This window comes from Mugil cephalus, chromosome 12, assembly GCF_022458985.1.
Source record: "Mugil cephalus isolate CIBA_MC_2020 chromosome 12, CIBA_Mcephalus_1.1, whole genome shotgun sequence".
Classification (NCBI taxonomy): domain Eukaryota; kingdom Metazoa; phylum Chordata; class Actinopteri; order Mugiliformes; family Mugilidae; genus Mugil; species Mugil cephalus.
Genome location: NC_061781.1, coordinates 10,794,400 through 10,811,817, shown reverse-complemented (window position 1 = coordinate 10,811,817; position 17,418 = coordinate 10,794,400). Strand labels below are relative to the sequence as shown.

Below are 17,418 nucleotides of genomic sequence, written 5' to 3'. Positions count from 1 at the left end.
GGCCCCATGCTTCTGTTATCCGCAGCGTCTTACCCTTCATGTGACCTCAGCTGGCAGACAGACAGGTCTGGTGGAAAGCGGAGGAATGTCTATCGATCCCCCTGCAGCACCTCACAGGCTGTGTCACAGGCTGCCGAGGGGACGCCCGGAGCAGAACCGTCTCACGCGAGACACGCCGCCGCCGCCGCCGCCGCTCTCCAGGTGCTCGACTCCTGGAGGGGAGCGCCGTCGCAGAGCTGCAGAAATCTGAAGCACCTGAAAGTGGCCGCCCTCGTTTTCGACTTAAATGCAGCAGGCCGAGCGTTAGTCAAGTGTTTCTGAGTGGGCTTACATCCCACGCTGCTGTCGTACACCTGTGATCGGACACACACACACACACACATTCCCACGCGCGCCCGCCACCTTTTGCCGGTCTGTCTAAATGCAAATGGAGGTGATGATCGGAGACAGGCCCGACTCCTGGAGAGATGAGGTTGTCATTTAAGGGGAGCGTCAGGCGCCACTCTGAAATTACCAATTACACCCCCCGTCCAGTGCTGAGCTCAGAACGCGAGAGAAAAAAAGGGGGGGGGGGGCGATAAGAAAGGAAGAAGATGGACAGGAGAGAAATGTGAGGAGAAAGTGGAGGGAGGGATGAAAAGAGGGGCGGAGGCAGCTTTGTTTTGTCTGGACCGATAACAGTCACGCTCCCCGTCACACGGCCGTACCTGGGAACTTGTTCGCAGGGCTTCCTAATGAGCTCGGTAATTCTAATTGGAGAAGGATGATGATGCGATATCCTCTCAGGGGAGGCCGTGAAGTCCTAACGAGCCACGCGGGTAACGTGTTCACCCCTCCACTCCATCTCCACCAGGAAGACGCTCGGAGTCGCTTTTAAAACAAAGGCATTTATTGCGAAAAATGCACTTGACATGAAAAAACAATCAAATCAACCACGGGTCATCAGTACAAGACGATGTATAATGATCACATGGTAGAGAGCGCTGGGCGTCGCCAGCACAGAGCATGACTTCAATGGCACAAAAGGCCTATAAATATTCTGCACAATATAGAATTATGTATATATATATTTATATATACTTCTTTTCTTCTGTCTCACTGCACCACTGTCACCATCTCGACTCAGCCTCTGTGAGGGCGTCCACGCTGCACCGAGCTTTTTCATATAATTTCCTTTTTTTTCTGTAAAGAGCTACATACAGAGGCCTCCTCCCACCCTCTATTTCTCTCCGTCTCTCACGCATAAGTATCCATAGGAACAAATATGGCTGACATCTAGTTCAAGATGGCAGGGTGAGAGCCCAGGCTTCCTGAAAGGACAAAAGAAAATAAAAAATAATAATAAAAAATAATAATAATGATAATAAAGGACGGACAATTCCATGTAACTGAAAACTGAGCAAATAACACTAATGTGCAATGTTTTTTTTTACGTTGGCTGCTTGTTCACAAGCCGAGTGGTATTTACAACCAAGGAGCTGAGACGTCACGTAATTAAAAGACGTCCAGGAGGAGCGGGAGGTTCAAGTCGGTCCGCCACCGAGCGGCGTTTTTTTTATTCCTGACGTTTTGACTGCTGTAAACGGCACCAAACCCCTCAGAAGACGGGAACCGCCGTCCACGTCCAACACAAAAACGAGGACTTGTGCTTAAGTTTTGACTCAGTAGAAATTAGAGTCCTCAGCTGGGCGGGCGTACAAACACGTAAATAAGAGCCAAGCCCGGCGGGGGAGGGAGGGGGGTTGTGCAGCGCTCGTTCTGGGGTCTGCTGGTTTTTTGTTTTTACCGTCGAGCCAAACGCGACACGAGTCGACACATGTAGAAAGAGTTAGAGCACGGGTCAGCCTGGTGAGTGTGTGTGTTTGTAGGCACTGGGTTCTTGACTGACAGGTTTTGAAGGCCGATGGAGATACGTCGAATAACCGATGAACCGTGACACCAGATGGTGCGAGCTATGACTTGTTGCAGGAAACTAATCTTAATCCCAGTTGCAGTGTCATCTGTTGGTCAACGTGATTACCCATAATGCACAGAGTTTCTAATACCACGAGAGGCCACGGGGTCGCCCTAGTCAGGTCTGCTGTTAGTGACAGTTTAAACGTTCTGCTATTTCGCATTGATCGGCCTCTGGTTCTGCTCAGTTTCCTTCTTTTAACTTTATTTTTCATGTTTTATTGTTCGTTTCATGGAATCATTTATATTGTTAAAATGACTCCTTGTCTTCCTTCTTCTTGTCTGTTCAATATAGTCCTGACTTTCACTCATCCTTAGCCTCATTCTTTAAATTGTAAGCCTCTTGTTTTTTTTTTGTTTTTTTTTTTACACCAGTCAGCCATAACATTATAACCGCCTGGTCGCAGTCACTGGTGAAGTGATCGGGTGACAGTGGGTGATTTATTACGCAGAAAGGAAACATTGTGTCCTCTGATGTGTTAGATGTTGTTGTCATCGTTTATATCCCGGGGCCTATCTCGGGGACGCTGTCTCGCTTTTCCCACTGGGTCGTTTATTCGAGATCATTCACGTTATTCCCCTCACCTGGTTGGTGGTTTTAATGTTGTGGCTGATTGACGTGTAGCAATATACTGGGGAAAAGATCAGATCTAACTTGGGGAGTAAAAAAAAATAAATAAAAAAATCCCTTTTGTGTAGTATTTCTCCACTGAAGTTGTGTTTCTGCCTTGTGCTTCTTTCTGTGGATATTGGGACTGGGAGTAAAATAGCACGAATAGAATCCATCATTAGAAAATAGACGAACTGTAGTCTCCGGTTGGGTGAATCTGGGAAGACCTAAAAAACGAAACTAAAAGTAATTTTGTGCCATCTTTAGTTTGTGTTGATCATGTATTGTGCGTGACATAATGTAGAAATGAGGGAGACTGGTCCAGCCTCAATAACTGCCTCGGCCGTGTGCACATGGTCACTGTGGCCCAGCTAAAAAACAAAAGCAGATAAAGAAAGTCCCTCAAACCCTGTGACTGAGTCCTTTCACTGCTGACCTCCCACTCGCCGTGCTTCCATCTCCACGAACAGGGGACCCAGGCAGACGGTTGGATGTAAACTAGACGAGCCGCGCTCAGGCTGCTAAGGTTCACAGAAGGAGGCCGGCCACACACTCACTACACAGGTACAAAAATACCTGTTTGAGGCTGAGGGAAGGTCAAAGGCTGGCAGTTGTCTGATGAGAAACTGGTGCGTGTCCCTCCACGAGCGTCACCTCTGCACACTTACTCACAATATTGCTGCATTTAGATAAAAAATAAAATAAAAAAACAAAAGGAAGAGGAACAACTCTTATTTATCTGTGTGGCAGAATTCACTGGATTTTTTTTTTTTGTAGGGAATTTCTTCTCAATTTTTCACACTTTAAAAAGACTGGATTGAGATTTAGTCATTTGCTCAAGCAAAAATTAAGAAAGAAAAGGTTTGTGCTAAAAAGAGACGGACGAGACGAGCAGCAGTGGAAATCCCTTTTGTCAAGTAAGTACAGGTGTAAAATACTGTATATGCAGATATATACTGGCAGGTCGTATCAAATGTTACCAAGTGCATTTCTAACCTTGTACAGAAGCTGAAAAACAACTTTTATAAATAGACGTGAATTTGTTAAAAGAGTTTTGGTGTTACTTTCTGCTCCTTTTTTACATTCAGCAAGCCAGGTATAGTAGAATCCAGCTGTGAGGAGGGGGAAGGCGGGGCGGGGCATGGAAATTTAATTTAATAAAGGTAATATATATCTGAGATAGTCTGTATAAATAGACAAATCAATGACCTAATTCATTTTTTGTTTTGCTTAAATTAAAACTCATGTGACAGCGTGACAACACAGACATCTATTTCAACGCATTGGAAAACATGATGACGCTACGTGCATCGTTAACATGTACGGGGCTGAAAGGAAACATGTGCTTGTCGTCGGGTCGGACGTGGAGAGATGTGCTTACGATGATCTGAGAGTGCGGGCTCATCAGCTGGCCGTACGTTTGTCACGTTTCAATCACGGAAAGCACCCGAAGCAGTTCTGAGGTCTCAGTGGAAAAGCAGAGCTGATGCTTTTTGTGCTCGTGTTTGCTGGTGGATGATGCCGGGGAGGAGGAGGAGGAGGAGGAGGAGGACTGGGAGGTTCGCCTTTCTGTGCTCTTTGAGTCTGTGTGCCTTCAGTAGTACAGACGATTCTGGAAACCCGCCGCTGGGTCAGTCATTTCGAAAAGCTGCCCCGCTTCCTGTGGGACTGGGCTGGTCGAAGCCGGGGCCGGCTTTCCTGAACAGTGTGTGAATTAGTTGGGCTGACATCGATTTCTGAAGACTGGTACCAATAAATATATTTAATGACTTTATTAAAGCTCTAGTGCAGGACTTTTAAATAGAAACTAATATCTGCTCTATTCAAGTCCTTGTCAGACATGTTTTCAGAGGGTCCCAGGCCCATGCCACAGCAAAAAAAAAAACAAGTGTCATTGATTCACACTCCTTAACAGTAGGGGGCAGTAGGTGGCGGGTGGCTCATAGATATAAAATATTATCTTGTGGGCCGCACACAATTGTCCCGCAGGCCTTGAGTTTGAGTTTTGTGTTTAATCAGGGAAAAGTAAATTTTGTGCTGTTGAATCGTTTTGAATTGCAATTTATTTTGTGAATAAAAACTGTTACTGAAGAAACTGTTTTTTTTTTTCTCTTCATAGTGCAGGTGGTTGACATAAATTGAGTAAGTGAGCTACAATTTTTGATTTTTTAATTTTTTTTTTTTCATTTCTCAGTAGTTGCACTTTTTTACCTCGTGTATTTTGCATGAAATCACCAACCGAGACTGTCAAAAATGTCTGCTAGTGAAAAGTTCTGTCAGCCTCATGATTAATGCTTGAATAGGTGACTGAATATTTGTTATATATTTAATGAGTGGGTCATCAGCTACAAATTTGGATTTTTTTTTAAAACTACTTCTCAGTAGTAAATGCAGCTAATTGAGCGTAAAAGGGAATAGTTCCCTCTCTAGCATCGTCACTTGCTGGATGTTTTGGTTACATTCATTGTTAATGTGTTTTCATATTGTGATATTGTATTGTACTATCTCAGGTTCAAACAACACAATCTTTTCATTTAATAAATTTGAACATTTGCTTTGATTTGGGTCTTGGCTTGTCATTAAGAGGTGGTTGTGTGTCCTGAAGCCAGACCCACTGAGAACCACTGCTTTAAGCCTTTCAGACTAAAGTACTAAATTGATATTAATGTACTCGATGAGAAATGAGGCTGGAATATGTTAATTTTTTGGAGAATTTTTGGCCTAATTCATTTTCTTCACCCCAACTTTTATGACCTAGCCTGATATATCTGCGGACTGCGTAGCTTTTCCTTACTCTATAGCAGCCACATCTGCCTCATGGACAGGTGGGTTTGTGTGAAATACACGCATCAACAGTGTTTCTGTAACTACTTTCATTGCCAGTAGGGGGAGACAAACGTTCTGCACTGAAGCTTTAAATATATTTAAGAGCAAAGGTTGTTCTGGGAAAACTAATAGATACATTTCAATATAAAATCCCCCCAACTAATATACCTTTTTTTAAGTACCAGCAGCTTCTTGAGGCATGTTAAAGCCAATAGAAGTATTCAGAGAAACCGGTATCAGCCCAACATTTGTGCACGTGTGTGTCGGCGCGTCTTTTGTGACTCTTTTTTGTAGTTCAGAAGCTCTCGACGAAGCTGCCGGGAAACAGGCCCGTCTGCCCCGTCCTCTGCAGGGTGCCTTTGTACCAGCCGTCCTCCCTCTTCTTGTGAACAAACACCACGTCTCCTTCCCGCAGCTCGATCTCTGCTTCGCTCTGGGGAGGGTAGGGCACCACCACACGATACCTGCCGCACACATACAGTTGGTGGTCAACTTAACAAGCTGCAACAACCTAATGAACCTAAAAAAGAATTCAGTCAGAGTCTGGATCACTGTTTTTCCCCATAATAATTAGTTTAGAGGTCAGTCTACCTTGTTTCCTCGATGTGGGGATTTTCTACATTTTCCATACTGCCTTTTATAAAAACTAAGGAGTTGCTGCACTGCATTTGATATTTTAAGTTTGTATATATGTGCAAAAGAATGCAGCTTTGTAGCCAACTACTGTGTCAAAGCTGTGGTTTTGATAGTGTCGCCACCTGTCTAGTCATTAGTGCAGGGATTCCTGGTATCCCTGTATATTCTACATGTGATCACAGTTGAATGTATGTACAGAATGACAGTAACCCTTCAGACATGGTTATATAAAAGTGTCCTGAACAAATAACCTTGTGAAAATCATCTCCAGCATCTAATGGATCTCTACCTCCTGCTGTGCTAGAAGCAAGAACAATGCTGTTCGTTGTGTGCGTGCCTCATGACTTTGAGACATGACATACATTTTTGAACCAAGCTGTAAAGCTCTCTCAGTCACTGTCAGCAGGCGCGTGCAGGACGTTAATATTTATCCATCTATCTTGATCTGACCTTCTTAGAGAGCTGCACCAAGCTCAGATTATAGCTTGAACCCTGGAAGCTGATATATGCTCCCTGATGTCACTGCTGCAGCAGAGAAAGAGAAAGCTCCAGGAATGAAGGGAAATAAAGACGCGATACCGTTACTGAGGAAATACGGAACTTAACTTCCACGCGGCTCCGTGCATACACCAACAATTAACCCCGCACGTTTATGACAGAATTACACACAGTTTACTTGTATTTACAAACACTTTCAGGCGATCATTTATAAAAGCGGTTGCGTGTATTTTTCTGAATGAATCAGGCAAAACTCCTGCTTATGGAAGTGCACACCAGTCAAGTGGGTCACGCTTGATGGGACCAAGAACACTTTGTGTTCACATTGCCAAACAGGTCAGACCACCTCCAAATGTGATCAGAGTGAGCAGATCACTCAGATGCTTTCTCAACACGTCTTGCTCACTCTTGTACTTGTACTCTTTTACTCTTGTGCTCGGCCTTGCTTACCTCTCTCTGGACAGGGGCTTGGGCTCAGGCCGGAGGACCATCAGAGCGTTGCCGGAGCGCGTTGCCGGGGGCGACATGGGGAAGTTGGTATCCAGGGAACCGGACTTCCTGTGCAGCGGCTCCAGCCCTATCGCGCCCCCCATCTCGCTCTCGATGGGACAGGAGCCGGCTCGCCCGTACGCCGCCATCGGACAGGAACCTGAGCGTCCGTGGTGGTGGTGGTGGTGCGGGTGGTGCGCGGGGTCGGTGGCCACGGCGCCGTGGCCTGAGAGCGACGGGTCGTGGGTGGGCGGGGAGGACGGGGGCGAGCGGGGCTTCTTCTTGGCCGCGGCCCCGGACAGGAGTTTCAACAAACCGCCCGCTTTCCTCTCCTTCTGAGGATGGAGGATGAGAAGATGGAGGCACGGAGGGAGGAAACAACAAGACAAGAAATTAACTGCGAGTTGAGAAAAGTTCATATTATTCCTGAAAACAGTGATTATAAGCCAGGTAGCACATAATTATAGAGGGGTCTTGTCTTGAGGGTTAACTAGACTTACTGCCTCCTGCTTCATATCCATGTCTCTCCAGACAAAGGCAGATTCGTACTTATCCATACAGGCTTCGTTTGTGATTGACTGCGGAGGAGCTGTATAATATTACCCATTCAGTCAAACTCATGCCGCTTGGCGTGACAACCTGGATCAATACTAAGCATACCTGAATGTGATTACTACATTTTGTGGCGATGCTCAGAGACAGCTCATATTAGCTGTGTCTCAGCCTTAGTCATCCCTCTCTTTAACAGACTGGCTGTCTGATCAACAGCTACATCTTTCTGAAGATCTTTCTAGGTCGCACGTGACTCTAAACCCAATCTGTTATGAACCTGTGCGTCAAACTCTGGAACACACACACAGCTATAAGGTGAGGTAACAAAGGAGCATTCACCAGAGCACAGATGTATTCATGCGTCATTTAAAGGGTGACGTCTTGTGAAAGTACAAAATGTAGCATCGCTCACCTATCTACTAGCTTAAATGTAAAAAATAAAAACAAATATGTATATACATTGATGAGGCATAACATTATAACCACCTTCTTAATACTGTGTAGGTTTCCCTTGTGCCTTCAAAACAGTTGTGACTCATCAGAGAATGAAAATTGGCCTTCTGATGTTGTCCTGGCAACAGGATGTTGTTAGTGGGGGCCTTTGGGTCCTATAGGTGGAGGGGAGGGACATCTGATGCTCATCCCACAGATACTTGATCAGTTTAAGATCTAGTGAATTTAGGAGGCCAGGTCAACACCTTGCGTTGTTTTTCATATTTTTTTTTTAGTTGTTCCTAAACGTTTCTGTGTGTGTTCCTGTGTCAGGCTGTATCCAAGGAGTGTCATTGCTTTGGGGTGGGGGGGCTGGTCTGGTCTAGGTGGGTGCTACATGTGTAAGTAACACCCACATAAATGCCAGGTCTAAACGTTTCCCAGCAGAACGTTGTATTGTCACAAGATTGTCAGTGTTATTCACTTCACCTGTCAGTGGTTTTAATATTGTGGCTGATTGTTAATTGTATTAAGGCTGCATCACCTCTCTCAGTTTACTTTCTCAGGTTCTATCATTTGTTTCCGTACACCTAAGTTCTCAGCTTTCACACCAACTCAACGCAAACACTCCTCTTCTGAGCGATCACAGATGTTCACATGTCGATCGCAAAACCTGCGACGCTGGAAGAAAAACCTCCGCTAACGTCCTATTATCATAATTATAATTAACAGGTTCCCTACTACACACTGTGCACGTGGCTGGTTTAAGTTCTTCGCTATCATTTCATCTATCGTCTGCTCCGTCTTTTAGCTTTGTACTGTCAGCCACCACTGCTGACTGGGCCCCGTGGTAGGTCTGCCCAGCTGTCACAGCACATTTGCAAGCCTTTGCAGATGGCTCTGTAATGCTGTCGACTCCCAAAGCAGACTTGAAGTTAAACCTGCCTGTGCTGCATGACCCTCTAAAAAGAAGTTAAGAGACGTTGTCAGTATATATAGAAGATGATCAAAGTAATGATCTGACGGGAATATCCAGAACTCAACAGTGCAGACGGGTTTCTTCCTGTTATTATTAACTATTGTCTAAAGGGCACTTTGACGGCAAAGAACTTATTCTACAAGCTCAGATACTTTAAAAAATGGGTTTAAAATGGTGCTACAGTGCTTTTCTGCTATGTTCACTTCAGTTCGGTTCCAGCTACTGTGGTTGGTCACTAACTTCTTTCTGACAGTTTAATAATGGCATTAGTTCAGGAACAAATGGCTCGACATAGTAAATGAAACAACCAGTCCTTTCAAAATTGTGAACCATGTCATCATCTAAAAGACTGCAAACTGTACTGAACACGATCCCTTCTAACATTAATGTCTGTCCACATTAAACAGACATGACATCAGTAAGCAAACTTAAAAGATCAGTCATTTAATTGAGAAAATAATGGTCAGATTAATCAGCACCGACTCATCGGAATCCAGCGAAAACAAATCTGGTGAATGATAAAAATACACCGTCCTAATGATCGGGTTCACTATAAAGGGGGGACAGTACAGATAAGAAATAAAAAAATAAAAAATGCTTAGCAAAGCACTTTGACTCACACTCGCAACAGAAAACTCAATGTGTTCTCTGCCTTTTTCTTCCAACAACAGACGAGCCTTTCCCTGAATACAGAGATTTACTTATTTCCCACTGGAACCTGAAAAATCCTCCTCTGTCTTTTTTTTTGGCCATCTCATTTTTCAAAAATAGCCAGGCCATCGTTCACTGTCTGGACACGGTACAGCTATCTCTAATGGTCTCTGACACACTACTGAAATATACAAACATAAACTGATTTAGCAAAACAGATTTTCTTCCCGTCATTCAAATCAGGATTGTCTAAAACTCTAACTTGGGAGAAGAAGGAGAAGAGAGAGGGGAATAAAGACAAACAGACAAAGAAAAAAAAAGGCGGATGAAAGAAGAATGTATGGAGCCAGATAGGCAAGACGTATAAAGGACTCAGGGAGGGATAGAGGTAGAAGGGAGGACAGAAAGAAGGAACGTCAGGAGGGAAAAGGTGAGAGTGGGTGGAAAGATAGAGGTGAGGATTGAGAGAGACACACACAAAAAGTGAATAATCACTCCAGTGCTTCTTTCATCTGCAGGCTTAAAGGCTTAATCTGCCTCCTGCCAGCATGGGGTTGTCTGTCAACCTGCAGGTGCTGTTCCAAAGTGAACCACCAGAGGGCAGCAAACACTCACACTTCATTCTAAACAATTTTAAACTTGGCATGCAAGTTAAAAGTAATCAACTTGTCTGCAAATATACAGAGTTTACACCTTCTTTCATTTTAAATGTAAATAAAAGCAAAGCTACGCATAAACACAGTCACACCCAGACGTGCGTATTTATATCCACTGCCAATGTCGCCCATTGAATGGACTCAAAGGGATGGATTCTAGCTTCACCTTTGCAAAGATTGTTCAGATTAAATAGGAGAGAAACGCACCGGATGCCAGTTTCGATCCGCCCACAAAGCTAATTGCTCTGCCATTTTATTCACCCACGCTCAGTAGTTGTAGGGCGAATTTACAAAGAGACAAATCCTGAGGAAAATTCACAAATAAAATGGGACAAAGCCCATACACCACGCTGCACATCAAATGGACCATGGCCTGTCATATTTAACTATGCCCTGTTCTTTATACTGGTTTGTGTATTAGGTGCCAACATTATTTTTAATACAGAGACTATTTTCCATAAATTACTGTTACCAGAAAACAGCAAAAATACCACATAGTGAAAAGATGCTTCAGAACCTGCTGAAACCCTGCCAGCACTTCTGACAACCTTTTCCTTGTTGCCTTGTGACTGACTGTGGACTTCTTGGAAACAGTCTGCAAGCAGTGTCCAACGTGATGTATGTCAGTCATGTCGTCTGCCCTCCGGACAGAGTGTTAAACGGAGATTATCCTAAACTGCGCCTGCCAGACACTTATCATAGCTGCTTCATCGTTTCCTCCGTCCCAGAGTCTGACTCATCACCACCCTGACTTCAGCGCTGCCGTTTGCGCCGTGCCAAGTCAACGGTGCAACTAAGGAATGAGCTAAATGAGGGTTAGCCTCAACGCTAATAGGAATACCATAATATTTTGGGACAGATGATGACAGTGCTTGGCTTATGAATGAATAGTTAACTTGAATCTGCCAAAAGAACTAGTTGTACTCTGTTTTCCTCCTTTTTTTTTTTTTTTTTTTAAAGCAACAGTGTTTAGATTATAAGAGGAAGCTTCAGCTACAGAAAATTCCACATTCACGTCGGTTGTTTCATGCAGTAGCAGCTCATTTTAGCTGGGTTAGACAGGTTGTCATTGCTGAGAAAAACCCTCCCAAGACCAGTGCAGTTTCTCATTTCATAAAAAAATACAACAATAACTTATATTGGAGGGGTCTTAAACTTTTTTCAGGCCATGGACCCCAAACTGATGGAGAGATTAAGGAGGGACCTCCTACCTACTATATGTGTCTATATTAAACTTGGCCTAGTGCTATTTATAAATATACATTATTACCATTTTTAAATTCTGAGTTCAATATTAAGCTATTCAAATAATACACAAGTTCAAATATTCATTTTTTTAAATTTCAAACACACTTCAAATATATATATATATATATATATATATATATACACACACACACACACAGAGATATCTGTATGTATGAGTGTGATCATTGAAGTGATCATTTTCTCCTCTGCTAAAGCTGCACTGTTAGTGTCTCTTCAGTGCAACGTGTAATATGCAGCCCCGTGATTGGCTCAGTAGTGTTGCTCTGTGTGAAACGGTGCACTGTTGAGACAGCTCCTATTTGAGTGGAATGCTGATTGAAAGATAACGTCTTCTGCCTCCATTTATTCCTTTACTAAACTGTGTTGGATTCATTTTAACATATATTTAAAGAAATTTAAATTTGCGTTGGGAAATTTAACAAATATATATATAAATATATATATATATACATATATATGTGTGTGTGTATAAAAAAAAAGTCTAATCAATCAAATATTTTGCGACCCCCCTGCAGTACCTCCCTAGGGGTTGTTGATATATTGTATAACTTTATGATTAGTAGTGAGAGTCATTTCATATCAGAAGGACACGGACGCCTCATTACACATCAAATTAAGTTTCAAACAAACTCATACCATGTTCTAACTTGCTGTGACACGTTCAGCGCTATGAATAAAACCCTCAGCAAAGCTTCTAAAATATAAAAATCTGAAGCTATCTTTGAGTGTGACGACGTAAACAAGGCCCCAGCCTGCTGTTCTGTAGTCAATGAGCTGTTTGTCAGCTAGCCATGTAGTTAGATTAGCTGTCCCAGAGAGTGGAGCCAACAGTGAAACAAATGGAGCCGAGACAGATGCGAGCGTTCTGCGTCATCCCTCACTGTCAGCGCAGCCCGATTTAACATCCACAGCTTCGACACAGCCGCTCCCGCGACGTACAGGGACGGGGCGTTCGGCGGTCGCGCCAGCTGCCTGGTTGAATGACGCTCGCTCGCGGTAGAGGAGGACTACTGGAGCATCGCATGCGCGCACACACAGATTTCACACCCACTAAACTGTGAAAACCGAAAGACAAAACACTTTGTTTTTCTACTTGTGTGGTGTTGAAGTTAATTAAGCCGCGTAAGGCGAGTATGGGCAGCGTGATTCAAATGTCTGGAACGGCCCCAGTTGTTTTTTTCTCGCCCTCATTATCTGCGTGTAGTAGAGTGGCTGGGTGGTCTGGAGCGAGGGACTACGGTTTGATTTTAGGTGCAGATTAAAAACACGAATGTAAACATCAGCCCGCCGCGTGGAAGCCTCCGCTCCGACTCTTTCGTCAACAATGGGGGTCAGATGTAGAGCCGAACCTATTACTGTGTTTACCACTTAGTCAGTTCATCATTTTTAGTAAAACTAAATGTTCCACAGCTTCTCATATGCGAGGAGAGACTGTTTCCCTGCGCCTTACGCGGTAGTTAATGAGGATTTCAGTATGAGCTAAGGAAACTGCAATGGACATTTTCACAATTTTCATTTCACAAACCAAATTATTACACGGTTCTCCAGATGGGTACACACAAAAAAAAAGCTGAACTGTGCACACGAATGTAAAAACCTGAACCTGATGTGTCAGGCAACACGCATCCAAACGGCTAAACTCAGATATTATGCTAAAACGTAGTCGCGCTGGCCCTCAAAACACAACAACCCGAAGACCGATGAGTATCACTCATGTCGCATCTGTGCAAACTCAGTTGGAAAACCACTCCAATCAAGGGTCAGTTCAGCAGAACACTTGGTATTGCAATAACAAATAAATATCTATGTCTTTTATACACTGTTTGTCTCACTGTAATTACATGAAATGACGAAATTACATTATGAGTTCTACTACTACTACATTTAACATTTAGTATCTGTTTGGATGGGTAACATTTGTGTTGCGTTTTCCATAATGTGTGTAAAGTCTTGGCAGGAGGGATCTGTTTTGAGAACAGAGAACATGGTTTGTGTTTAGTTTTGCAAGAGGTTTGAGAGGAGTTTCGCCATAGCTAACTCTTTTCAGGTTGTGTTTAGAGTAACAGAAAAAAAAAACTGGAAAAGTTTTTCAACGTTTGGGAAAAACTAACCCATAAATACAGTAAATTGTCAGATAATAAACAAATGTAATTACAGCTCTAGTCCAAAGCCCGTGATCTTATTAGAACGCTCTCAGATTTGCGGCGTATTAGTGCGTCTGCATTGACGTGAGCAGCATGCGCACATTCTCCCTCTCAGACATTACTACCAGCTTGAAATGATCAGTATTCGCGGAGCAATTTTAACATGAAAAGGTGTGAATTTAATTTTTGCGAGACCTGATTCCCCACATTGTGTTTTGTTTTGCGATTATATGTGGGCATGAAGTAACAGAAAGTCACCAATTATTCCATTAGAGTGTAAGTGCTAAATAAATCCATTCAAAGGCTGTCAAATGCTGGAGCGGAAGGGCAAATATTAAAACAGGCTGGCGAAAGGTGGCGGCGTAATTAATGGAGGGTTTTGAGGCGTACCTTCTCCGCTTTGGGTGCGAGGGCGCCCGGGGAGGGGCCGTGGGAGGGGCCCGGCGATGGCGGCTGCAGTGGACTGGCCGGCTCGCCGTTGAGGAGCACCGCCGACACATTGGGAGGTGTGAGGCAGGAGAGGGGGGAGGAGAGGGGGAGGATGGGACGCGAAGCCGGGGAGGAGAGGGGCGAGGGCCCTAAGCTGGGCCCCGGAGACACCATGGAGAGAGGACGCCCCGACTGGCCGGAGCAGCGCGAGGGGGAGGAGCTCTGAGGGCGCAGGGGGGAGATGGCCACCGTGGGGCGCTCTGGGCTTCCAGCAGGGGGACTGTGGACTTAAACACAAACACATGCTGATTGGTACAGGGACATCATTTAAAAATAAATGTGTGAAATGATAGCTCGGCATGTGTACTGCTGGTAGAAAGAGAAACACCTTTTAAGGTTGTGAATCAGTCACAGAGATAAAAGTGAAACAGTTACTTTCTATGTAACTTGTCTCTTGCAAAATGTGTGTACATCTAGTCTGAATCGCACAAACAAGAATGACACGGCAAGCACAGAAACTCACAGCAGAGCATAAGACGCGGTCAGATGTGTCTCGAGTTCGTAGCGCTTTTCGAAGCCAGTTTGTTTGAGGACATTTGGTGCTTATGAGGATAAGAGCGCACAAAAAAAAAAAACAGACACCCACATGAACATACAGGCATGCACGTGCGCGCACACTCACACACGTAGTCATTGTTGCTAGCCACCTGCTCTTCCACACTGCAGCAGAAATCCACAGAGAGGTGCACTGATCATGTAATAAAACCACTGAGCGCCAGAACTATGCACATACTTTATTTTGTAATGGAGACCAGATGCGTGTGTTTGTGTGCGTGTGTGTGTTTGTGTGCGCGTGTGTGTGTGTGTGTGTGTGCGTGTGTGTGAGAGCAGGAGAGAAACAGAGAGAAAATAGGAAAGGAGTGAAGAGAGAAAGGAGAAGCTCTGTCATTACGCCTCCGTAAAGCGAATAGCACGATGATGTCATTCAGTTGTGTGTTTGTGAGTCCGTGTGTTTCGCTCGCCCGTGTGTGCGTGTACGTGGGTGTGCGCACGTCTGAATGTGCGTTATTCTTGGCAGCCTTCTCACAGTGTGTACTCTTCAGCCTCCCAAAAGAAACCTTCCCCATTATTTTCTCAAAGGGAGAAAGGAACGGCACAAAGAGGGAGAGAGAAAGGCATGTAGGAGAGATGAATAGACTCTGAGTGGAGAACAAGGCTGATACCATCTAGACCTTGTACAGACACAGGTGCGTGTGCGCGTTTCTGGGGGTTGTGTGCGAAGGTGCTTATGGCACAAACGGCGACGCCGCATGATCCCGTCGTCGCTCTGTGAAGGTTTGAGTGCGTGCACGAACGCTGCAACCGTCCTAAATGATGCCACTGAGCCGCAGTACGTTCTCATACACGACTTCTCACAGTTCATGGTGCAGAGACGGTGTGAGCAGTATGAGACGAAGGCACATTCAAGAGGTTCATGTCTACTGGGCTTTATGACTCTTTAACAGATACAGATAATATTCTCTTTGGAAAAAATGTATGTGGGCAGCATTACATTTACAGCATATTTTTCAAATGCGTCAAAACAAAAATGGGTGGAGAGCTGTATGTTCTCTCTGATGTGTGTCCTATAGACAGATTTTCCATGTTCCATGTTTGGGGTGGAAGAACCTCAATGGATAGGCCTGACCTCAGCCTACACACCACCTATAGGATGATCAGTGGAGAACCACTCACGAAGGTACTATAATGTACATACTTTAGGTTAAGTTGTGAACCTCTAACTGGATCCTGTTTACCTCATTTATTCGAGAACCCATTAAACTAGCTGTGAATCCTTTGTTTGCTAGTTTTTGTTGAAAGTGGAGGTTAAAGGGGCCACCTGCAAAATTGCACATGGTGTAGTACCTACTTGAATTAATGGCTGTTGAATATTTGATGATACTGTAATCAGAGACTAAAAGTTCTTAAATTCTGCAAGGTCCCAAATGACCTGCTCCCTCCGCACAGCTGTATGCTGCCGCACAGTTCTGCTGTAGTAGAATAATGATATTGTAAAAGTACCAGGGACAGACAAATTTAAGCTGCTGAACATTTCTTTGAGGAATATTCACTCCTTTATCATTTTCAAAAGAGTTAAATGTGGTTTCTTTTGCAGAACAGCAGTTTGCTTTTGACGAGTTCACTATTTCTGTCGAATATTGATCCTTCATCTACTGTTCTATGTACTGGCTGCGTCACTTTGTTTGTTCGTGATTATCAGTAGACATGAAATTCATCAATAAACCATTAAAACAGGAACACAAGTGCAAACAGAAGCGTCTGAAAGTTTAATGAACCAAGTGTAATTATGCAGATTTAAAAATGACTAATGCGTATTTCTACGAGTCTGTGTGTTTCTGCTTACCCAGCTGCATGGAGGTGCGCGCCTGGTTAACCGTGTGCTGGCTGGAGCGCAGGCAGTTCTTCAGCTGGGCGGCGGCAGTTTGCGGCGAGGACGCCGGACTGATGCTGTTAGCGGAGTTGGCGGAGTTCACCAGAGGGGTGGAGGGACGGGACGAGGAGGGCCCCGGGGACCCCGGGGACGAAGGGTCGGAGACTTTCCCCGCCACCGGACTGCTCCCGCTTCCGCCTACGGGACTGGACAAACACGAGGCCCGGGTAGCACCAACTCCAAACGGAGCCCTTCAAAGAACAGAGAGGAGAAAGACACTGAGTTGTAGTTGAATGGTTATTGATGACATTGATATTTATTGATTGAGTGAGTTAACAAATTGTCCAAAGCTTCAGAAGATGTGTTTGGTCTTACTGTAAATTTCGCTTTAGACACTGTAGCGGTGAAATATCTTAAGAGCTATGGGTATGGCGCGATTCATTTGTGTTGAGTGGTGTTTATCGGCACCTGATCCTCATTTGGCACAATCAGGTTTATATTAGTGAATTTTAGTGATTAGTTGCCATAAAGTTTTATTCAGTGCTCACGATGAATTGTAATAACTTGGTGGATCTTCTTTCTTAGTGCTGTAATTAAGCATAGTCTGTATATAAAGATGAATGAAACCTCCACCATGTACAGTATTTTTGAAGAGGCTTTTTGGCAATCCTGACTTCATTTCTCTGGTTGTTGCATTTTACAATATTCACATGTTTCCTTGCCATTTTATTTTGGTTTGTGACCAAATATCCACATAAATCTAATTTGCGAATGTTAGCATGATAAATATGTCACATTATATGGTTATCAGTGACTCACAGAGCTGCTAGCTTGGCTGCCCTATAGTCTTGTTCAGTTCAAAA

General features: G+C 44.1%; 1 protein-coding gene across 4 annotated transcripts in view; it reads right to left on the bottom strand.

Moving 5' to 3' along the window:
• Positions 1-2,770: 2,770 nt before the first annotated feature.
• Positions 2,771-17,418, bottom strand: part of LOC125017843 (E3 ubiquitin-protein ligase SH3RF3-like) — an 89,135-nt gene continuing 74,487 nt past the window's right edge. For 3 of the 4 annotated variants that reach the window (XM_047601359.1, XM_047601357.1, XM_047601356.1), the window contains 4 exons: positions 16,529-16,806; positions 14,086-14,411; positions 6,974-7,347; positions 2,771-5,853 (listed from right to left, as the gene is read on the bottom strand). In XM_047601359.1, coding sequence (XP_047457315.1) covers positions 5,685-5,853; positions 6,974-7,347; positions 14,086-14,411; positions 16,529-16,806 — 1,147 coding nt within the window. In that variant the 3' untranslated portion in view covers positions 2,771-5,684. The remainder of the gene's footprint in view (positions 5,854-6,973; positions 7,348-14,085; positions 14,412-16,528; positions 16,807-17,418) is intronic. The other variant, XM_047601358.1, reaches the window with a different exon arrangement.